The following is a 24,474-nucleotide window of genomic DNA, read 5'->3' on the forward strand; positions in this document are numbered from 1 at the left end:
CCAGTATTCTGTCTGGTTTTGATGTTAATTACAATAATGTTGACTTCATAAAGCATATGGGGTAGTACTGCATGCTCCTCTATTTTCTGGAAATAATTGTATAATACTGGTTTTATTTCTTACCTCAATGTTGGGTAGATTTTGTCAACGAAACCACCAGAAGCTGCAGTTTTGTTGGTTCTTAACTACAAATCACATTTCTTGAAGTGATTTGTGATGATTAGGAATATTTTTTTTTTCTTGCGTGACCATTGGTAGTTTCTTTCAAAGGCATTTATCTCTTCCATTTAACGTGTCAGTTTCATAGGTATAGGCTGCTGATAACAGTTCTGTTCTTTTCATGTTTGTAGAATCCTAGTAATACCCTCTCTTCCATTCCTGATTTGATGTTTTTTTCTTTGTCCTTTTTTGTGAATATACAACTTATTTAACATTCAAACTTCATTAAGACATGGGCAATACGGCGATTTTACTGGGGATTTTAACCCTACCTAAGATGATTGCTCACGGGGGCTAGCAACAGGGTCCAGTTCATATTCAGCACTAATTAAAGATTTTATTGAATAAATACAATACCAAACAAAATGCATTCAAATGCTTTCCTTAAAAAAATCAGTTTTAAAGGCCTATTTAGGCTAATGACAAACACAATAAAGGTAGGTATGCTAGTTTAGCATAATTGGCTGATTTTATACAGCACTTATATCTTTTAGTCCACATGTATATTATTAAATGATACAGAACATCTAATACAACCATTTCTACGAAACTAGGAAATAAATGTCTAAGGAAGAAAGATTTTACACACCCCATCTTTTATACCCAACCCAACAGTCTAACTCTAGAGAAAAAGCCAGTGACTTTCCTCCTTGCAAGAGCTCATGATTAATGTCGGTTTGCTATCAAAATCTGTATTTCTGATCCGTTATGAGCATTGAGACAAGATTCAAATATTCCCAAAGAAAGAAGCACAATGCCATGTTGTGCACATGCCTATTCAGCAACAGTGAGCACAGCACTCGAACTGTCTCATCCCAGGAACTGAATAAGGTCAGCCACATTCATGGGCTTCTCCTCCACTGTAGTATTGTAGAAAGTCTCAATGTCATGAAGAATTCTCTTGTCTTCTTCAGTAACAAAGTTTATAGCCACATCCTTCCTCCCAAATCGAACCCCTCTGCCAATTCTGTGAATATAGTTTTCACGACTGGTAGGCAGGTCATAGTTTATGATCAAAGATACTTGCTGTACATCAATCCCACGAGCCAAGAAGTTAGTAGTGATCGGAACACGGCTTGAGCCTGATCGGAATTGTCTCATGATGACATCTCTTTCCTTCTGGTCCTGTCACCATGCACAGCAGAAACTGTGACGTCCCTGGCATACATTTTCTCAGAGAGCCAGTCCACTTTGCGCCTTGTATTGAGAAAAATAACAGCCTGCATAATGGTCAGTGTTTCCTACAAGTCACGAAGTATATCCAACTTGCATTCCTCTCGTTCAACATTGATGTAGAACTGATTCCTTCAAGGGTCAATTCTTCCTTTTTCACCAGAATTCGAACTGGATCTCTCATGAAATTTTTGGTGACTTCTAAAACATCAGTTGGCATCGTGGCAGACAGCAGTACAACCTGAATACTAGTATTTAGTTTTTAGAAAATTTCATAAATTTGATCCTTAACCTCCTGGCTCAGCATTTCATCTGCTTCATTCAAAACAAACATTTTGATCCATTGTGGAGAAAGGTATCTTCTGTTTAACATATCAAATACTCTGCCTGGTACAACAACAACAATATGTGGTGCCTCAGCCTGCAACTTTTGCATTTCATTTCTAACGTTTGTTCCTCCAATGCAGGCATGCCAAGTTGCTCCCATATAGTCTCCAAGTGCCAGAATTACCTTTTGGATTTTAAATGCAAGGAATAATAGCTCTTTGCTGAATAGCTGAAGGCTTCTCAAAACTGTAAGCATAGATGCCCCATAGAGGAGACTCCATTAAATTCATATCATCAAAGTTATCAACAATTTCATTCCAGTTGCTCTTGATGACACCATCGGGGTCCATTCCCTCTGGGCCACCATGTTCTGTTAGTGTCCACAGAGCCACCAGACATGTCCCAAGAGCCCCTCAGCGCCCCACTGTCTTTTCATAACAAGTCTGGAAAGAGGTTTGTTACCTACACCAGTTTTCGATTTCACTTTGTCTTTTGCCTTTTTTTTCAATTTGATTTCTTATTTCTCTGATGTGGGCTTAACAAACCATTCATTCTATTACCAGATTTTTATGCAAGAGTTTATTTCATTGATACAGGCTTTTTCTTTTCTTTTTTTTTTAAAGATTTATTTATTTTTATTGGAAAGTCAGATTTACAGAGAGAAGGAGAGACAGAAAGATCTTCTATCCACTGGTTCACTCCCCAAGTGTCTGCAACAGCTGCAGTTGAGACAATCTGAAACCAGGAGCAAGGAGATTGTCCGGGTCTCCCACACAGGTGCAGGGTCCCAAGGCTTTAGGCCAGAATCTGCTGCTTTCACAGGCCGCAAACAGGGAGCTGGATGGGAAGTGGAGCAGCTGGGATAGGATCTGGTGCCCATACTGGATGATAGTGCATGCAAGGCAAGGCTATAGCATCGGGCCCGATTTTTGGTTCTAACGGGGTTGTTTAATGTTTTAAATGTCCTTCTAAGCATTGCTTTAATAGATTTTTCACTGCTTTCTCATGTCATAAGCAGGGAGCTGGATAGGAAGTGGAGCTGCAGGGATTAGAACTGGCGCCCATATGGGATCCCTGTGCATTCAAGGTGAGGACTTAAGCCACGCCGCTGGGCCCCACATTCTTGACTTACCGTCTAGTGATAGACTGGGGCTGCTTGCAGTAGGGCACAGGGTTCTCTGTTGTCCTCATTTTAGGACAGTGTTCCCTACCTCCTACCCCCCACTTGGCAGGATTTCCTGAAAGGCCCAGGGCCAGAATGGTTTGTTGTTCCTCCCCTAAGTCTCCCTATTTCTTGTCCCCTACTCATAACGGGTCTTTGTCTGAGCCCTGTGGACAAGATTTACTATTTTTCCCTCTCAACTCACGTACTTATTCTACATGGAAGAAGGGGACAGGGCAGGACATTTCTCTTTTTTACATAACCTTAGCTGCTTTCCTCTCTTAGAACCTAGTAAGATCCATGCAGCAAACTCCCCTATTGCTGGGAATTTCTGGGGATTCTAGATTCCTGTTATTCACACTGTGTTACCAATTTGATTTTTTTAAAAAAAGCTCAATGAACTTTTTCCTACCCCTTTGTAGGGAGCTTGGCATCGTTTTCATCAGCACTCTTCCAGATGGCAGGCCCTGCTTGCATCCAGACGGGTCTGTCTTCCCTGACATTTCAGGATACTTTTAGAACATCTTCAGTTTTGTGGTGGGTATTACCTTCTCCATCCTAAGGAAAATAGAAACTCCCTCCAGTTGTTTGTGGATGTTATCAGACTTCCTATAACTTACATGGAAATGTGTAAAGAATTATGGATTGCCAAAACATTAAGATAATAAATGATGATCAATAAGATAGTAAGTTATGACGCAAAATAATAATAATAAAAAAAGAACAAAACAGAGTGCCAAGGAAGAGACCACAGTAGATATTTAATTAATAGTGAAAATATATTTTTTTTAAATGAAGCCTTTACTTATTTGAAAGTCAAAGAGTTTGGGCTGGAACTCCAAATGGGTGCCAATTCAAACCTCGACAGTTTCACTTCTTCACTCCTTGCTAATGGTCTGGGAATGCAGTAGAGGGACCTGAGTCTTTGGGCCTCTGCACCCATTGGGGAGACCTAGCAGCAGCTCCTGGCTTCAGAATGCCACTGAATGCCTCTCCAGCTCCTGCCACTGGGACCACTGAGGGATAAATCAGCAGATGGAAGATCTCTCAGTGTCTCTCCTTCCTTCATTGTAATTTAGCCTTTCAAAGAAAATTTTTTTTAAATTTTTTTAAAGAAAAAGAGCTATAGAGGGGTAAAGGCACACAGAGATCTTCTACCCACTGGCTCACTCTCCAAATGGCCACAAGAGCCAGGATCAGGCTGAAGCAGGTGTTTCACCTATCTGGGTCTCTCCCATGGATAGCAGGGGCTCAGACACTTGGGTCATATTTCATTGCTTTTCTTAGGCCATTAGCAGGGAGTTCGGGCCAAAGTGGAGTATTGGTACTTGAATCAGTGCCCATAGGGGAAGTTGGCATCAAAAGTGGCATATTTGCTTAAATAATTGGTCTGAAAACATGAAATTTAAAACTTATTTCAATAGGGCAGCACACCTGCATATGCCTCTACACATACACACACACACACACACACACACACACACACACACACACACACACACAATATTATAGGTAGACTGTAGAACTAAATGTAAATGGGCTATGATACAAAAGTCTATAATAGTTAATTTGAATCACTAAAATTAAGGTATGTTGTTTATCAAAATATACCATTAATAAAAGAAAAGGCAAGTCACAGAGTAGAGAAAGATGTCTACAATATACAGAACTAACAAACAAAAGATTTATATTAAGAATATAGGCACAGGTGTAGTGCTAGAGCAAGTTAAGGCACTATTTGGCAAGCCCACATCCCATAAATGAGTACCTGGGATCAAGTCCCCACTCTTCTTTCTTTCTTTTCTTTTCTTTTTTTTTTTTTTTTAGATTTACTTATTTTTATGGGAAAGACAGATTTTACAGAAAGAAAAATCTTCCATTTGCTGTTTACTTCCCAAATGGCCACAATGGTCAGAGCTGAGCCGATCCAAAGACAGGAGCTAGGAATCTCTTCTGGGTCTCCCACATGGGGTGCAGGGTCCAAAGCTTTGGGCCATCCTCGACTGCTTTCCCAGGCCACAAACAGGAAATTGGATTGGGAAGTGGAGTAGCTGGAACACGAACCAACATCCATATGGATCTCAGCATGTTCAAGATGAGGATTTAGCCTGAGCCATCACATTGGGCCCATAAATACTTCTTTAAATCAACAATATAACAGAAAAATAAGCAAGAATTTGGCTAGATGCTAAACAAAACAGGATATCCTTAGACATCACCACACTTAAAAGTGCTCAATCTCATTTGTAATCAGAGCATTAAGAGTTAAAGCCATATAAGATACAAGGAAAGGAATACCAGTAATTCCACTTCTGGAAGTAACAAAAATTCAAGCACAGGAACAAGAAAACATACACAGAAATATTCGAAACAGCAATATCTGTAGTACTAAAACACCAGAATCAATCCAAGCATCCACATGGTTGACCAGACAACTTGTGTGTATTCAAACAACACAACATTCTACAACATGAACCACAGCTGTAAGGAACAAGACTTGGATTTCAAAAACATAATACACAGTAAAATCAGTTAGTACAAACCACAATACATAGCACAGAGAAGCTGAAGGACACAGGCTTAAATTAAAATACTAGTATCTGGCTAACTTATGGGAAGCAGAAGACCACAGAGATCAGAGGAGAGCACTGGGTTTTTGGGACGCTGGTGTGTTCTGCTCAATTTGGCTGGCAGTCACTGGTATTCACTTAGTCAATTAATACATTGCACACTTATGTCTTCTGTGTTTAACCACACAAAGGACACTTCTCCTACTCCCTTCCTCATCCCCAACCAAAAGCTTTTGACCACTGATGAATTCACTTTTTTACAGGATATGCTTCACATGGAGTAGTGGAACATTTTCAACCCTAAAACACTCTTCAGATCTAATTTTCCAAAAATTTTTAGAGGTATTTCTCAAAGTGTGGTGGGAGTTTGGAGCGTATCCCCTTATGTGGAAATGAGAGACACTGCATCCAGAGGAAGACAAAAGTATGGCTTTATTACTGACAAAAGCTGGATTGGAAGATGTGTGACCATTAATGGGCTGCCAAATACCAGAACCCTAAATTGGATAGGCTCTACTAGCCAAGTGCAGGACCAAGGAAGCCAAGGAATTCAGGTGTTTAGAAAGCTCAGGAGGGAAATGTGAAGGATTCGAGAACTTTTCCCTTGAGTCTTTACCCTATTGCGGACTATAGCTCTCATGGATAGCAGAATGGAAATTCTCCACACTCTATGGAAATGTGAAGAATTAAGAATAAATATTACCTCTTGAAATAGCACACTAGCTATGCCTATGAGTTTATCTTTGAAGTCAGCTCTTTGAAGCTTAACAAAGACTTCCCAGGGCAAAAGTTTAGAATAAGCTTAGTCTTTGTGTTTATAGTTTCTTTCCCTCTCTCTACTTCTAAACCTCCAGTTGTTTTTTTTTTTTTTTTTCAGTAGTTCTCCTTGAAATATCCACATACACTAGTCAAGCAAAGGCAAAGGCAAAAGGAGACAGAACAATACACTCTGGATCTTCTCTGAGCCATTTATGAGAGCAGTGAGGACTCTTTTTCCCACTTCCTCATGGGTTGAATTATATTTTAGCACGCAACTTTAAGTATGTCTGGAGCTTACCTGGATCATTCTTTTTGCAGGGCAAGTTAAATTTGATTTATGAACTTAAGTTTTGATATTTAGACTTAATAATTAAAACACAAGTATCTGCAACTCTAAGTCAGTAGTTAGTTCCTTCTCAATGATGAATGGCAATTACCAGGTCTGCAAATGCTTTTGTTCACATTAATTAGTATGAAAAATGCAGTCTAGAAAAATGTCACTTCCATATTGTGTAACTTTTTAAATTAAACTTTTATTTTTGGGATAAAGATTTGTATGTAGTTGTAAGAATTAATACAGGGAGATTCCATGTGTCCTTAACTCAATTTCCCCAAATGGTGACATTTTTTCAATAAAAATTATTATTTATTTTTATTTGAAAGGCAGATTTACAGATAGAGAAGGAGAGGGAGTGTTTTTTTCCACCTGCTGCTTCCTTTCCCAGATGCTTCAACAGCTGGAGCTGTGCTGTTCTGAAGCCAGGAGCCTGGAGCTTCTTCTGGGGCTTCTATATGGTTCTGGCAGTATCCCAAGAACACAGGCCACCCTTTCATGCTTTCCCAGGTGTGTTAGTAGGAAGCTGGACTGTAAGTAGAGTTGTTGTGACTAAAATTGGCAACCATATAGGATGCCAGCAATGCAGATGGAGGCTTAATCTACTTTGCCACAGTGTCAGTTTGCGAACATCTTAAGTACCTATAGCACAATATCACAACCAAGACACTGGCGCTGATGACATCATGCTTTAGAACATTCCTAATATCACAAAGATGTCTCCTTGAGTTGTCCTTGCATAGCAACACTCAAATCCTTCCTTTCATTACATACTTTATTAACATGACTCTCCATTTCTGTAATGTTTATCATTTCAAAAATGGCATATAAATGGAATCACATTGCACATAATCTTTTGAAATTGGCTTTTTCATTCAGCATTGTTTCCTGGAATTCATTTAGGTCATTGGCTGTATCTCTAATTCGTTTTTTTTTTTAAATTGATAAATAGTATCTCATGGTACAAGCGTAGCACAGTATGTTTAACCATTCATCCACTGAAGGAAGTCCGGGCTGTTTCAGCTATTGCACAGAGTTGTTAAACACACCATACATAAGTGTTTGCATGAAGCCATATTGACCAATGCGCAGCTCACAGCTTCAGTTTCTGGCGGATCACCAAGAATCAAAGGACACCAAGGCAGTTACCAAGGGCCACAGGGCCACATTGTAAACGATGAGTAACTAATGAATCACTTCTCTGTTCTTGTGGCTTTATAGCTATCTACTACCAGACCATGCAAAGACCTTGATCTCTCTCTGGGCCTCACACATGAACTTGACAGATGTGCCTAAAAAGGAAACAAAACTTCATGGCTTGGCTGAATACTACATCTCCCCTTTGTGAACCTAACAAATACATTGATGCACAAAAAGTAGGATGCCTGCAACCAACTACCTCAATTCAAACCCCAGCTCCAACACTTGCTAAAAACAGTAACCCTAGCAAGAGATTGATCTTCCTGCAACTCACTTTCCTTATCTGTATAATAGGGCAAACAACAGTGTCGAATTCAAACTGATCACAAGGTCATGCAGCAAGCACTGGAATAATGCTACCTGTTGTTTGCAACAATGCACTAGAAAACAACTTAGTGTAAGAGGCAAGGTTTTAGCTCAGGAAGTAGTTTGCAAACCTTCTTTTACACGAAGACCTGAAAGAGAAGTTGTACCAAGGAAAGGACCATATCACCGAGAGAATTACCACTGTGGGTCCCCCTCTGGTCTGCTAAGCACATGAGGGTTGTTGGCTTGGGAGAAAATGTTCAGCGTGGATGGGCTGATGTTAAACTACCAGTCACAATTCATTGGTCAGGATCATGTGGCAAAATGGGAGAGTCTGGAAGCTGTTTAGATGCAACTGAAATGGATATGCCTAGGCATGGATAACAAACTGCTTTTTCAGGCCCGGCGCGGTGGCACAGTGGTTAAGGCCTTGCACGCCCCGGGATCCCATATGGACGCCAGTTCTAATCCCGGCAGCTCCATTTCCCATCCAGCTCCCTGCTTGTGGCCTGGGAAAGCACTCAAGGACAGCCCAAAGCTTTGGGACCCTGCACCTGCATGGGAGACCTGGAAGAGGCTCCTGGCTTCGGATTGGCATAGCATTGGCCGTTGCGCTCACTTGGGGAGTGAATCATCGGACAGAAGATCTTCCTCTCTGTCTCTCCTCTATGTATATCCGCCTTTCCAATAAAAATAAAATAAATCTTCAAAAAAACCAAACTGCTTTTTCCAAGAACGCAGTACATAACTAAATTCCAGGTAACCCCTTGTCAGCAAATGGCTGTTGGCTTCAATTTGAATTTAAGCCCAATCAGTCACACAGAATCCACTGTGAAGGTACAGTTTTGCCAAGAAGTGACATTATTAATATCAATATATTATTGACTTTATAATCAGAAATGTCATAAAAATTCTCATGTTCTTGTTAAAAATATTATTGTTCAAGCCTACCTCCAGAAATTTGGAATCACCGAGTCTGGGGTTCAGCCTGACCCTGGTGAGAAAACAGAGACTCCTGTATACTGAGAACATACCAAGAGAGAGAAGGGATTCAGGCAGACAGAAAACTGTGCACATCCACAAATAAATTCAGCAAATTCTCTCAATGACCAACAAGGTGATCCTCAAAATCAGTGCAGTTCTCTCCTGAGATGGGATCTGACATCTTAAACTCAGGTTTCCTCAAAAGATAGTTCAACAGGACAAGGTGCAATTCCGTGCAGCTGATATGCAATGGTTTAAAAATAAAATTCTGGAATATAATAGTGAACACTGATATGTAACGATTTTGTTAAATCAGGTCATAGCAAATAAAATCTGAAAATAAGACATCATTTCCTTAGGGAAAACAAAACAAAACAAAACAAAATGCCAACTGGGACTGCTCCTATCCTGGCAGGTGCTCCCACCACACTGTTGGCTTTGGAAGGTCCTCTTGTTGTCAACTTCCCCACGCCTGGGCATCATGCTGGAGGTGGGGGTAATCTCTTCACCACTTCCACAGCGATCCGTAGGAAAGCTTTGGCCTAGAAAAGAACAGATTCTTTTGTTCTATATTGCTGCCCAACAGACACAGAATGACTCATTAACTGTTGATCATAGCTGTTCCCTATATTTGATGGTAAAAAAAAAAAAGGCCGGGTGAGATGAGGAAACTCAGCAGCAAGAAAACAACACACACTGCAAAGGAAGCAGAGGAGGAGGGATTTTAGATGATCTGGGTGGCAAATTTTTGGAAGGTGACTTTCTGAAAAACTATTTAGTGCCAACAATTCCTGTTTCATCAAACTTAATCCCTTTATCAGCAAACTAGTAATTCAGTCTCATTGTAGATAAGTTTTACCTTCCTCCTCTAAAAATCTGGCATCCTGAGAGACAGTGCCACAACTTCTGTGGCCTAAGAACTGTTGAGCATTTTCAGGAGGACTACTTATTATCACTCTATGACTTAGCTTTGGAAGGGATTCTCCTCCTCTCTGAGAACTGGGTGCAGTTCCAGCACTGAGAGCTGCAAGACGTGGATCACGTAAGAATGCCTGGTTCATTGTCTTCCTGTCCCAACCCAGAGTCCTCGGTGCAGTGGGACACTAACAGGGTTCCCAAGCCAGGAATAAATTACAAACAGACCCCATGCCCTCGATGTTCCTACTACAACAGTGATCATGATGCCTATATTTTAAGAGTTCTTCTTAGAAAATTGTACAGTAAACACTGTCTTATAATAAAGCCACTGTAAAATACACCAAGACATTCTAAATCCATTAATTTCTAAAGCGATATCTTTATAGTGATGCACACATCACTATGACTCATGGTAATAGCTGAAGTTTACCGAGTCCTTGCAATCTGTCAAGGATGAGTAATTTACCTTCACAGCTACCCCACGGAGTAAATCCTATCACTCTCCCCACTTTGTTTCTTATCTTTAATTTTCATTTATTTTTAAAGATTTATTTATTATTTATATTGGAAAGTCAGATATACAGCGAGGAGGAGAGACAGAGAGGAAGATCTTCCATCTGATGATTCACTCCCCAAGTGACCGCAACGGCAGGTGCTGTGCCAATCTGAAGCCAGGAGCCAGGAACTTCCCCCAAGTTTCCCACGCGGGTGCAGGGTTCCAAGGCTTTGGGCCATCCTCGACTGCTTTCCCATGTCACAAGCAGAGAGCTGGATGGGAAGTGGAGCTGCCAGGATTAGAACTGGCGCCCATATGGGATCTGGGCACATTCAAGGCGAGGACTTTAGCTGCTAGGTCACCATGCCGGTCCCACTCTCCCTACTATGTAGACAGGAGAACCAAGACCCAGAAGGGCATGCAGCCTTGTCTAAAGCATTACAGCAAGCAGATGATGCAGTGTCTGACTAACCCCCAATCCTGAACCATCAGAAGGGGCTTCTGAGGTCTGTGTGTTCTGAAGAGATCCCAGGTGTCACACAACTTCTTTAAGACTAACACCGTCTTTTATTACTATTTTTTATTTATTTAAAGTTTTTTTATAGTTATAACATAGTTGACAGGGATGCATACCTGCGTGGGCCTTGGATTTGGGTGGGGCTGGTCAAAGTGTGGAGGAACGTGGGTAGATAAATGTTTCAGTTCTTTTCTTCCCCCTTCCAATGCCCATGGGATATGGGGATGGTGTAGAAGGAGGGGGCCGTTCCTTTTTGTCAAACTACATCAGCACACAGGGATGGGGGATGGTCATTAGAGGAGGCCTTTGACACCTCGATGTGGAGAAGAATGTTTAAGGGTCTCACTTTGCATGCTTTTGACAGTTCTGAGATGTTGGCTTTGTTGATCAGTGTTGGGAAAAATCTTTACAAGGTATGCTGGCCTAACTCATATTTTTAAAGACTATACTTACACCCTAACAGCTGAATCATGCTTTATTTTCACCAGAAAAATGTTAATATTTCAGTTGAAAGAGTCCCATTAAACAAACAAAAAAAAAAAAGCCTCAAAACATGAGTATGTCTTTAAAATGTATAATTTAGTACATCCTATGTCAATCCTTGGAAGAAGTAGTAATCTCAATCAGGGAAAACAAGCATTTTTTATTCATCTTAGGTGGAGACACCGGGAGTCATTTCCCCAAGGTTAGGAACTCAGAGGTCTGAAAAACACATCGAACTGAGTTCAACTAACTCTGAAGCCTAGTTCTTCCATACAACAAACTAACCAGTAAACCCCAAATGAAAGTGGTTATAATGTACAGCATAAAACTCTTTTCAATATCTGCTATCATTAAGCATAGGCATCCCATATGGGCACTGGTTATGTCCCTGCGGCTCTACTTTTGATTCAGCTTCCTGCTTATGGCCTGGGAAAGCAGAAGATGGGGTAAGCTCTTGGGCTCCTGCACCCATGTGTGAGACCTAGAGGAAGTTCTGGCTTCAGACTGGCTAAGCTCTGGCCACTGTGGCCTTCTAGGAAGTGAACCAGAGGATGAAAGATATTTTCTTCTCTATCTTTCTCTCCATAAATTTTTCAAACAAAAAGAAATAAATTTCTTTAAAAATATATATATATATATAAATCAGGCTAGGAAATATAGCTGGCCCCTATTTGTAGGCAAAAGGAAGTAAATGGTATCCAAAGTGCAATCTAAGAATGAGAAATAATATATTCTATGGCAAGGGAATAACATATAACATTTTTTCCTCTTTTTTTTTAATTTTTTTTAAAGTTTATTTTTAAAATTAATTACATTGTATTATGTGACACAGTTTCATAGGCTCTGGGATTCCCCCAATCCCTCCCTTATTTTTTTCTCCTTTTGTTAGGCTGCATCTAAGTCTTACAATTGATGGGAACTTTTCATATTTGGGAGCAGGTGTGTGGCGCAGTGTTGATGACATCACTTGGGACGTCCTTGTTCCCCACTGGAGCACCTGTGCTGAGTCAATCTAAACTTCCTGCTATTGCATACTCTTGCAGTGACAGCTGAAGTAGCTGGGTCTCTCCCACCACATGGGAGATCCACATCATGTTCCTGGCTGCTGCAGACCTCTGGAGAATGAACCAGTAGACAGGAGATTTCTGTCTCTTGGCCTTTCAAACAAACTAATCAATTAATTGATTTAAATATTTTTAATGTTTAAGGCTGATGATATACACATGAAATTCTAACTATTTTTATAGAAGTCACATTAAATGATTATAGTATAAATCATACAAAATTCAGTCATCCTTAGACACTCAACACTAACATTACACTAACATTTATGCAAATGCAGATCAGAATATCAAAATGTTTCTCCCCAAAACTCCCCAAACACTGCTTATTTGGAGTTTTAAATCACAGTATCATTGTAATCTGTGATGCTACATTCCTTTAACTTCCCTGAAATGTCTCTTGCCTTTGGAGAATCAAGGAAAAAGAAGCAGTTAACAGACAAGTGGAAAAATGATTTAAAAAATTAAGACTCACAATTAAAGTTAATTAGTACAATTATTATTTTAAAATACCTATTTGACTTGAAGGGCACAATCATACAGAGATCTTTCATCTGCCGGTGCACTTGCTGAATATCTGCAACAGCCAGGGCTGGGCCAGGCCTAAGCCAGGAGGCTGGAATACCATCCTGGTGGCCCGTGCGGGTGGCAATGACTCTGGTTCCCAAACCAGCATCTGCTGCTTCCTAGGATGCACAAGGAAGCTGGACTGGAAGTACAGCAAATGGAACTCTGATATGGGAATGTGGATACTCCAAGTGGCCACATCTCCACTGCACCAAATGACCATCCACAAACTCTTATTTATATGGAATCACAGTAGATTATCTTTAAATAGTATGTTTTTTAGGAAGCACTTAACAGTGTGTAATTTAAAAAACAACTAAATTTTCATGCAACTTTTCATTTACAATGTGAACTAAAGCAAACCTATATGGTTGAGATTGCCTGCTCTACTAATTACGAAAGCAATTAAGAATTCTGGTTTTGGGGCCTGGTGGAGTGGCCTAGCGGCTAAAGTCCTCTCCTTGAACCCGCCGGGATCCCCTATGGGCTCCACTTCCCGTCCAGCTCCCTGTTTGTGGCCTGGGAAAGCAGTCAAGTACAGCGCAAAGCTTTGGGACCTTGCGCCTGTGTGGGAGACCCAGAAGAAGTTCCTGGATCCTGGCTTCGGATCGGCTGTTGCGCTCACTTTGGGAGTGAATCATTGGACAGAAGATCTTCCTCTCTGTCTCTCTTCCTCTCTGTATATGTGACTTTCCAATAAATAAATGAATCTTTAAAAAAAAAAGAATTCTGGTTTTTGCTTATATAAACATTTTTCTGAGACTGACTAGAAAAAAAAAACCCTTAATATTTAATATCTGAAATTCAGAGAAAAAATCTACTGGAAACTTCTCTACCTTATTTACTTAGACATCATCTTGCCAGCAACTCAGACATGTACTGCTTAAGTGCCGACCCTTAAGGAAACAAAAGGATCTGTGGGACCCTGAAAGACAACTCAGAATAAATCGACTTCACTTATCCAAGTTTCTTGACTTAATTTATTCTAACTTTACTTACAGTTCTAACCAAGCATGGTTTTTCAATTTTCTAGTTCAAAGAGGATTAGAGGATAAACTGGAATGAAATGGGCAGCAATAATGCATGAACAAAATAAAAGTACCAAAAGTTTATTATAAGCATTAGCAAAGATGAAAAAGAGAAAAACTCAGAGAAGATGAGGAATGTTCAGATCAATGTGTACAAAGATGACATCAAAAGTGATATATTTTCTAGGTGAAATTGCAAGAGCTACCTGGGAAAGATGAGATTATATAGGATTGGTTTTATTTCTGTTAACAAAGATTAAATGAAATATTTTAGGCTTCAAGAGTTTATGTTTTATTCCAATACCATGCTGTTTTGGTTGTAACAGTTCTGAAATATATCTTGAAATATATCTGGGGCTATGATACCTCCAGGTTTGTTTTTGCTTTCCAAGGTTGTTTTAGATATTTTCATACCATCTATTTCCAAATGGATAGCATAATTATTCTTTCTATTTCTAAGTCCTATGAAGGATGTCATTAGTATTTCGAGGGAGATGGCATTAAATGTGTTGATCACTTTGGGTAACATGGATATTTTATCACTGTTAACTTTTTCAATCAATGAGAGTTCTTTCAGTTTTTTGGGGTCCTGTTCCAATTTCTTTTGTGTTTTGTAATTTTCACATATCTGGCTAAATTTATTACAAAGAATTTTATTTTCTGGAAGCTATTATGAATGTGATGGCTCTTGTAACTTCTTTCTTAGTAAGCTCATTATTGGTGTATACACATGCCCTGATGTTGACTGCTGATTCTGCATCCTGCAATTTGTTTGTTTGTAAGTTCTAATAGTCTCTTGGTAGAGTCTTTTAGGAATTGGAATGTATCATTCAAATTGAAATAAGTCAGAACTAGAAAAATGCCATAAGGTCGTTTTCACATGTGAAAGTTAAAACCTACAGTAAATTAAACTTTAAGTAGTGATTCCTAAAGTTCAGAATGATGGGGAGAAATCATTGAGAGGGTTAGGTAATGGCTTCTACAACACAGTAGGGTGAATAAGACAGATTTTGGTGTTTAGTGTGACTATTCAATACATCTGTATGGCTTAAACTGTCGGCTTTTCCATTGCCTTCTCTTTTTTTTATGTTTAGAGCCTACCAGCTCCTCTGTTGTTGTCCTTTATACAGAATCCTTCCTGGTAAGCCATAGACACCTAGCCATGTTGCAAAACATCAACATCTATTAAAATAAATACATAAATATTTTAAAAGAAAAAAATAACACCTATTTTAAAATGCAGCTTACCTCCTCACTCTCGGGCTGTGAAAACACAATTGGCTGGCCTGTGTCTGAAGCTTCCCTTATGTTAAGGTGTAAGGGGATGTCTCCTAAAAGAGCATACCAGACATAGGTAATCAGTATCAGAAAAGGTGACACAGCCATTGGGAACTTATATGAACTCTGGAAAAACAAAATCTGAATTCAACTGAGTTAAATCAGGTTGAGTTATGACTATCTGCAATTTGCTACATTTCTGGAACACAAAATTTCACATGAAAACCAGAGGCAAAGTACTCCATTTGAGTGAACGGCAGTTTGGGCATATGCACATATGACAGCTTTATGGGTGTGAATGAGGCCACTCACTTATTCTCAGCCCAGAGTCTTCCAGCAAGAAATGACTAGAGAGACATTTGTAAACGATTTCTCCCTGTAAATGCCAAATGATAAGAGGAAACTGAAGAAGAAAAGATGGAGGAAGCAAAGTAGTCCCCCCAAAGCACAACACAGTGATCTTGCAGCTAGCAGAATGGGTAAAAGAAATGCTATCTCAACTAACTGACTTTTTTTTTTAAAGATTTATTTATTTTTATTGGAAAGGCAGATTTTATAGAGAGGAGAGACAAAAAACTTTTTCCATCAACTGATTAGCTCCCCAAATGACTAAGCCCATCTGAAGCCAGGAGCTTCTTCCAGAATTCCTACGAGGGTGCAGGGACTCAAGGCTCTGGGCCATCCTCTGCTGTTCTCCCAGGAAACAAGCAAAGAGCTGGATGGGAAGTGGAGCAGCCAGGACATGAACCACGAACTGTGCCCTTATGGGATGTTAGCACTTGCATGTGGAGGATTAGCCAATTGAACCATCACATGGGTCACAACTATGTGCCTTTTTAACAGACGGAATTATTTTTCTCTTAATACTTATTAATTTACATGTAATTACATGCAATTTGTAAGCTTGACGGTCTCTAGGGAAATACATGAGGGTACTTCAAAAAGTTTGTGGAAAAACAAAATTAAAATGAAAGTCTATTTTTATGTAAAAAAAGTGAAACCCATGCATTTTTCCCTAATAAACATTTTCTACCAACTTTCTGAAGAGCTCTTGAGTAGTAAGAACCTCTAATGCACACACTAAGGTTGGAGAGGTTGTGTATGACTCCTGAGAACACATTACTCTTAGGTGGTGTATTTAGGATCGAAAGACTCTCAGCCACTGTCTAATGCATTTTTCCCCAGCATATGTCCGCAGCTGAAGTCTTTCAAAGGCTGAGAGTCAAAAATCAGTAAAGGGGGAGGGGTGTTTAGCACAGTAGCTATGATATGGCTTGGGATGCTGCATCCAATACCAGAGTGCCTGGGTTCAAGTCCCAGCTGTGCTTGTGATGCAACTGCTTGCTAATGAGCACCCTGGGAGGCAGCACAGGAGAGTATGAGTTCTACGTAGGACCCTGTCAACTCACAGGTCAGGCCTGGATTGGATTTTAAGTTTCTGGATTTGGTTTTGCCCAGTCCTGGCTGTTGCTGGCATTTAGTGTGTGTATCAGGAGGTAAACCAGGAGATGGAAGATTTATATCTCTGTGCTTTCAAATTAAATGCAGAAAGTAGTCTTATATAAGAAGGGACTTTTTATGGCACAGTGCATTCTCAGAACCACTGCAAATTCATGCAAAGGTTATTAAAATGTGTGTGTGCATCTGTTTCATAAAAGTAAGTCATCTGTACCATGCCAGACAATGTAAATAATGCACAAGTGCATGTTGCAAAAACATTTCAATTTATTATAAACTACACAGTGTAAGAACAGATATTTCACGCTCTTATTGTCAGCACATTTTGTGATCTCAACTCTTTAAATTTTTTCCTTAATGTCCAATAGCCAAGTGACAAAAATCCATGAATATTTCAGCAGCTATTTAAATATTAGCCTTTCAATAAATTTAAAGTTTATTTTTTAGATCAATTTAAGGCTGCAGGAGACTGTGACAAGGGGCAGGCAGGGTAAAATAAGTGACAGAACATGCTTAGAAACCCGTGACATTTGCCTTTCGATTTATGAACTGCCGTGTTAGTAAGAGACTTGGAATGACTTCTTTCCTCCTACAGAAAAGGAAGTGAAAGAAAGTTAAACCTTCTCTTTTACACAGTCACTCATCCATAGTGTTTTCACTCTCCAGAGACTCACCCTCTCACCAAGAGTAGGAGAGAGAGAAAATGGCTTGTTAGAAAACAGCACAGCGGGAGTCCAGCTTGGCTGACCATTGTAATTTAAGAGCGAGAAGGGGCAGTAAAGGTACAGTGTGCAGGGTATTGTAGTCTGGGCATCCTGGGGGCTGGGCCTGAGGGACGTGAGCAAGCACACAGGCCACAGGTGTCCTTGAAGAAGCTGAGACCTTAATAACCAGGCACCGAACAGTCCCTGGGGACCAAAGACACCAATAAAGTCCTCAAGGGCCACTTCGTCAAATAATCATTGCAAATACAACACAAAGCATGAATCTAAATTAAGAGCCTGCCTGGTACGGTGAAGGGAGTGTCCCCATGGGCCTGGGCCACCAGGAGGGCTCTGCTGCCAGGAGGCACAGCCCAGAGTGGTTTTTTTTTTCCTTCCTTCAGCTCCTCATTCCCAATTCAGCCGCTTGGTAACTGGAGCGCCTGCTCTAGTTCAAGGGAGGTCCCTGGGGCTCCAGGGCTACATGAAGAGGTCATCTTTCCCAAGTTGGAACTCCAAGTGACTCCCCAGAACACACAGCAGCCTACAGTCGTAGTCAGCTCTTGTGGTCTGTAATCAGTGTTTCTTATATGCTTTCAGGCATTTGTGAGCTGTTAGTTAAAATGTAGCTTGCATACGTGAGACTACTTCCTGATAAGATGCTTTAAATTCTAAATAACTGACTTACAAAACTGTACCCCTCATTTATGAGTTACGGAATCACAAATGTGTCAGCATAATTCAATAATGTCATTATAATTACACATTTACTTTATTATATAAGTGAATGTCAATCTGTATGTTATTATGCAAATTTGGAAAATTGAACTTTCTAGGTTAGTTAAATGAAAAGACAGTTGCAAAGTGTAATTAGTGGCTATAATTATAGCAATGTATCAAAATATATCATTTGTATTCACCTGGTATTGTTGGGGATGCTATATTTTATAAATGCATAACAGCAATTGTACATTCGTCATTAACTTTAAGAAACTTAATTACAACACCAGAATATTTCGAAATTCTTTGCTCTCTATGGGATCTTAATTTTGAAAATTACCGAATCTAATAATTCATTGTTTTACTTATTCGCCATCTAACATCTGCCTTTGTCTCAAAGAGGAGTTTATTCATAATTAAGCTATCAAAACACATTTCCTAAAAAGTCCCTTAAAAATTGCTTAAGGATTCTTGAAAAAAGAAATAGGTTTTGTCCAAATCTGTGTTTTAATCATTTAACCTGATTTTAGTTCTCTTCACAGCACTAATTAATCCTTCGGTTCAGTGGTATGAATAGTGTATACAGTATAAAATTTAGGTTCCACATTTTACAGACATGGAAAACACATGAGAAGATGGTAAGAAAGCAATGAGTATCTTCATTCTAAAGCAGAAAGACTAACAAATACAGAACTGAGCAGCAAGGCATTTTTACAGGTATGCCAAGAACTGGTACTTCCAAAGATGACTACAACAGAACAAGCAGGTCTGTGTACATATCCTTCCTTCCGAGAGCCATACGCCCAACTGAGCAAACAAATGGATGCAGACCATTTAAAGCACGGCTTCAAGTTATAGCGCTTGGCTAATAAAACTTTTCAAATGTAGTCACAGGTCGTATTTATCTATACTAGAAATTATGTATTATCACAGTTAGCAGAACAAATTTATTAAAAAAAAACTAAAGAAATGTTAGCACACATGTTAGAACTATGCTTGCTTAAAACATAAAACCACAAGCAGCTTCTCATTTCCCATGAGCCTCTTCAGTATCAGTGTTCATCCTTCCTTCCCCTTCTCCTTCTGCAAATGAACATCTTACAGTCTTACCCAGAACATCAAGATCGAGGGTCTGTGCTAGTTTCCTTGCACCATCGGCACCAAAAATATGAGTTTTGTGCTTACATTTTGGACACTGGAAAACGCTCATGTTCTGGATAAGGCCAAGAACCTAAAGAAATAAAGACATTGCAATTACACCTAATCGTATTACATTATTACAGCAAAGTTTTAACCAGGCTACCTAACAGGCTTAAGTGATAAACGATGGGTAAGTGTACAGTCTGCATTCAAGGAACTGACAAGTTACTGAGAGAGTAAGATGGGGATGGAAAACATCTGTCTGTGAAGAACAGGAGTGTTTCAGTTCTCCCCAGACAAGTGCTGCTTCCACTTTGGTGGGGACATAGTGACAAGAAGGGGTGAGGCTTACAGCAGGAAGTATGATACGAGGAAGAGGGCAACTCAAGGTAGCCGAGTCATGATTGCTTGTGGCTTCTCTGGGCTGCAGCCGAGCTGCTCAGGGCAGAAGAGGATGCATTAAGGAAGGCTGGAGCCAGATGGTAAAGTGTGAGATGTATCCACATATTTGAGAGGCGTTCTTTCCCTGACAACAGGAATAATGGTATCTAAAGTCAAGAAGATGGCATTAAAGTGGCGGTGTTACACCAGCAGACTTGTGTTTTACAAATTTAGCTCCAATGACAATATGGAGGTGGGGGGAGGTGAGTAAGAATAAAAGGGGAGGCGCAGAGGAGAATAAGAGATGGACTGCAGACGAAGTTTCCCAGTAAATAATGCTAACATATTCTCAGGGCTTTCCACAGGCTGGGCACTCAAAGTAACTGTCTCATGTCACCTCAGAAGAACCATATGCTAGGGAGAGGTCATCATCTCCATTCTGTAGCTGACAAAACTGACAGAGCCAGCAAAAGACCAGCACTTAAAACAAAATCCCCAAATTTCTTAGGGGTTATCCACCACCTCTCTTTTTTTTTAAACATTCTCCAATTTTTGGCACAAAACAGTGACTAAATAAATATTATTATTCAACAACGCTGTTGAATAAAGAGACAGGCTCTGGAAATATAATCCTTATTCATGTGCCTTTTAATTCCACTTTCTTACTGATCAGAAGTGGAAGCTCCCTGACAGAATAAAAATGTGCAAAGCCACTAAGAGAGGCTTCGAGATAATAGTGTCTGTATCACTGTCAGTTCTCCCATAAGATTACCATTGTAGGAGATTATTAGAACATTTGCATTTTAAATCAGGAATAGCACTGATAGCCCACAATGAAACATATAAAGGAGGTGATAAAATTTATTATTCTTTTAGAAAGAAAAGTCAGAGAAGACTGAGTGGCCTACACCACACACAAATGAACACAAATCGTGCAGGACATCAATCTGCAGCAAAGCACTTCCCAAGGATCTAACATATGCCCTCTCGTCGATGCAAAGTATCATGAAACATAAATCACAGTGTGTTTGGTAATTTGGTACCATCACCAGAAAGCTAGAGGAAAATATAGCTCACTGGTTTATTCACTCTGTCTGCATAACACACTCATTGCTTAGGCAGTTTTATGGCCATTTATGTTAAATGTTATACATCCCTTGACTGTAGGGCTTTCAACTTAAACACAAGAACATCATTCATACATGACAAAAAGAAACATACTTTTAAAAAGGTGAAAAATCTGGGTTAGAGTTTATTTCAATTCAGAGTGAGAACAGGAAAATAATTCTTACCATGGAACCTCTTAGCTTCTCCAAGACACAGAAACATGCAACAAGAGTATATTTATAGTTTGTGTGATTTATTCTCCATTGACAAATGTTCTATGTGGATTGCTTGTATCTCAGACATCTCTATAGATTACATAAATGCATAGGGTGTAAGTATCCCAGCGGATGGCTATCACTGGGCCAAATGACAGCCCCAGAAAGTTTATTTTGCGTCAAATTGTTTTGAAATCTGTACACAATTTTTTTCCATGATATATTTTCCATGAAAATTTTGAAGCCCTCTCATGGTAAGGTGTCTCAGTTATTAAGGAGTGCAAACACAAGTCATTAAAAGGTTTTTAGCAAGAAAAGTCCACTACTCCACCAATTGCAGGAGCCTCATCACTCAAAGAATGTAAGGGTTTTTAAAATAACATAAAAGCCCTCTTTCTCTGCCTTCAAATACTTTTTTTTTAAGGACTTGTCTCAGTATGTTTACTTTTTCATACAAACACAGATGCAGGGCTACACTTTCTAAAAATCAATCATCAGAGAAATGATCATTTGAGCTATGTGTAGATCTAGGTTAGGACTTCTTTTTTTCTGAAATTAGTGAGGACATGTAAAATGTTTGGCCAATGAAGTGTGAGGAATGCCATGTGTGAATAATAGGCCAAAACATTGTATGCTAATTCTCCATTTCCTCAGTCCCAGTAAAGTCTCCACATGGCAGTTGTATGAATCTTGGAGCCAGAGGAAGAACAAGAGAGGAAATACAATTTTTTAGGTTTTTTTTTTTTTGGAAGGGCAGATTTACAGAGAAGGAGAGACATATTCTCCATCTGCTGGTTTACTCCTCAAGTGGCCACAAGGCCGGAGCTGAGCCGATCCAAAGCCAGGAGCTAGTAGCTTCTTCCAGGTCTCCTACATGGGTGCAGGCTCCCAAGGTTTAGGACCAGCCTCCACTGTTTTCCCAGACTACAGGCAGGGAGCTGAATCAGAGTGGAGTAGCTGGTACCCATATGGGATGCTGGTGCTTGTAGGTAGGGAGGATTAGCCATTGTGCTGGCCATAAAGGGGGGAATGTTGAAGCCAAATCACAGTGGACACACAGCATGAGAACAATTAACTGAGTGGCTTTAGCCACTAACAGTCAAGGGATGTTTACAGGCATAATCTAGCTCATCTTTATTTCTATTCCTGTCACATAATTTTTTAAAAATTTCAGTTATGTTCATGTTTTATAATAGACATAACCTAACTAATGCAGTACCATGTGTATACTATGTACATATACAAATATAATTTATAAACATACAACATATTCAAGCATATGCTTATAAATCTCCATGCTCAAAAATCACTGATAAGGATATTCAATCAAAAAGTCTGGAGATACGAGAACACCCAATGTTTGATGGTCCAGTCTTATATGCCCAGTGAAACAAGGCAGTTCCAAAATGACAAATATCATATGTTCTCTCTTTTCTATCTGTGCCTATACCTACAATGCAATAATACAATTAAATAGCAAAATATTTAACTTATAACTGGTGGGCATGGAAATGAGGAAGGAAGGAGGAATCCCTATATCTATACAATTGAATCATGGAAAATAATAATAATGATAATAACATATGGAATAAAAAATCCAGAGATATTTTTTACAACTAAGCTCACTTCTATTATGGATAATATAGACTGTGTCTAGATTTGGGGTAAAAGGCCTAATATTGCTTTCCAGAGCAATAAACTATTTCCACTTAGCTCAAGGATTCTTTCATCTTTAGAACTTCCCACACATAAACCAGTTTGCTTGTAAAGATTTAAAAGTTGGTTGTAAAGGAACAGAAGAGAGAACCCACAGGTGACACACAAGAAAGCACTGATTCACAATGGGGGCAACATGGCACTGCATGTTAACTCGTATGGAAACTGGTTAGTCTTCATTCCCAACCTCACCTCCCCAACACAAAAATTAATCTCAGACTGAAGTCGAGCTAAATGTGAAAGTCAGACCAGCATGCACTATTTTTAGAAGGAAATAAGGCAAATACACTGATAACCTTGCAGGTGGAAAGACACTGGCAACCGCAAGAGGCAATTACTATACACATACATGACAAAGGCCTTTCACCTAGACTCTAACAACAAATAAAATCAAATCCTATGAATCAATAAGAAAAAAATAACAAACAGGGAAGGAACTTAACAGGCACTTCACAGAAGATGATATTTAAAGTACACTAATACCTATTAAACAAGATTAGATTGCAAAAGACTAATGCCACACTGCAACAGTTTCATTTTTTAAAATGGTGCTTATGAGAAGAACAGTAACAAAGCAATAACAAAAATTAAAACAATTTAAAGATTTTTTTAAAAATTTAAGCATATCGGGCCCCGGCGCAGTGGCACAAGTGGTTAAAGGTCCTCGCCTTGCACGCCCGGGATCCCATATGGGCGCCAGTTCTAATCCCGGCAGCCCCGCTTCCCTTCCAGCTCCCTGCCTGTGGCCCGGGAAAGCAGTCGAGGACGGCCCAAAGCTTTGGGAACCTGCACCAGCGTGGGAGACCCGGAAGAGGCTCCTGGCTTCGGATTGGCATAGTATCGGCCCAGTTGCGCTCACTTGGGGAGTGAATCATGGGACGGAAGATCTTCCTCTCTGTCTCTCCTCTCTGTATATCTGCCTTTCCAATGAAAAAATAATAAAAATAAATCTTTAAAAAAAAATTTAAGCATATCATGAACACAAAAAAAGTTTTAAAAAAATGTATGAATTTATCCTAATTAAATATGACCATGTTTCCCAAGACCCTAAGGAATAAAATAGCATCCTACAAGTCTCCTTCTGTACCCTAAAAAATATCTTCCCAAAGGTCTTTTTGTTTTTAAAATTATTTCCACAACACAGTTCTGTAGGCAGAGAGGTTCATTCCTCCCCTCCCCTTCCATTTCCCCCGCCTTTCATTCCCCCTATATCATCACAGTTGTATAGTCTCCTAGTATCAGTTACAAGTTTAAACTTTCTGCTATTTAAATGTATCATGGAAGGTACATATAGGCAAGTGTGGAAAATCTAGTGTCATACTCTAAAGGTATATTTATTTATTTTTAAGAAGTAACTAACTAATTTTATTATGCCACGATACAGTTTTATAGACTCCAGGATTTCCTTTTTCTCCCTCCCCAAATCCCTATCACCTGCCCCTACTATTTCCTCCCATGTCATTTTAACAGCATAGTCCTTCACAGTCCTAAGTTCGTCATTCTGCTATTTAAGTGTATCCTGACATTGTAGGCAAGGATATTGGCAAAGAATCCAGCATTCTATTGTCAAGACACATTCAACAGTTTCATTGGGAGGCCATCTTTGATTTGGAAGTAGAGATGCACACTGCATTGTATCTTCACATCTGTATGT

The 24,474-nt window shown here is 39.6% G+C and overlaps 1 protein-coding gene and 1 pseudogene across 2 annotated transcripts in view; both read right to left on the reverse strand.

Annotated features, from left to right (window-relative positions):
• Window positions 1-636: 636 nt before the first annotated feature.
• Window positions 637-2,118, reverse strand: LOC121148652 (annotated as a pseudogene).
• Window positions 2,119-8,748: 6,630 nt separating this feature from the next.
• NUBPL (nucleotide binding protein like) overlaps window positions 8,749-24,474 on the reverse strand; it is a 210,199-nt gene continuing 194,473 nt past the window's right edge. The window contains exons 9-11 of one of the 2 annotated variants that reach the window (XM_040969170.1): window positions 19,372-19,492; window positions 15,353-15,435; window positions 9,440-9,576 (exon numbers count right to left, since the gene is read on the reverse strand). In XM_040969170.1, coding sequence (XP_040825104.1) covers window positions 9,514-9,576; window positions 15,353-15,435; window positions 19,372-19,492 — 267 coding nt within the window. In that variant the 3' untranslated portion in view covers window positions 9,440-9,513. Of the gene's footprint in view, window positions 9,577-15,352; window positions 15,436-19,371; window positions 19,493-24,474 lie in introns of both variants that reach the window. The other variant, XM_040969171.1, reaches the window with a different exon arrangement.

This window comes from Ochotona curzoniae, unplaced genomic scaffold (genome assembly GCF_017591425.1).
Source record: "Ochotona curzoniae isolate NIBS_2020 unplaced genomic scaffold, NIBS_Ocur_1.0 scaffold_4701, whole genome shotgun sequence".
NCBI lineage: Eukaryota > Metazoa > Chordata > Mammalia > Lagomorpha > Ochotonidae > Ochotona > Ochotona curzoniae.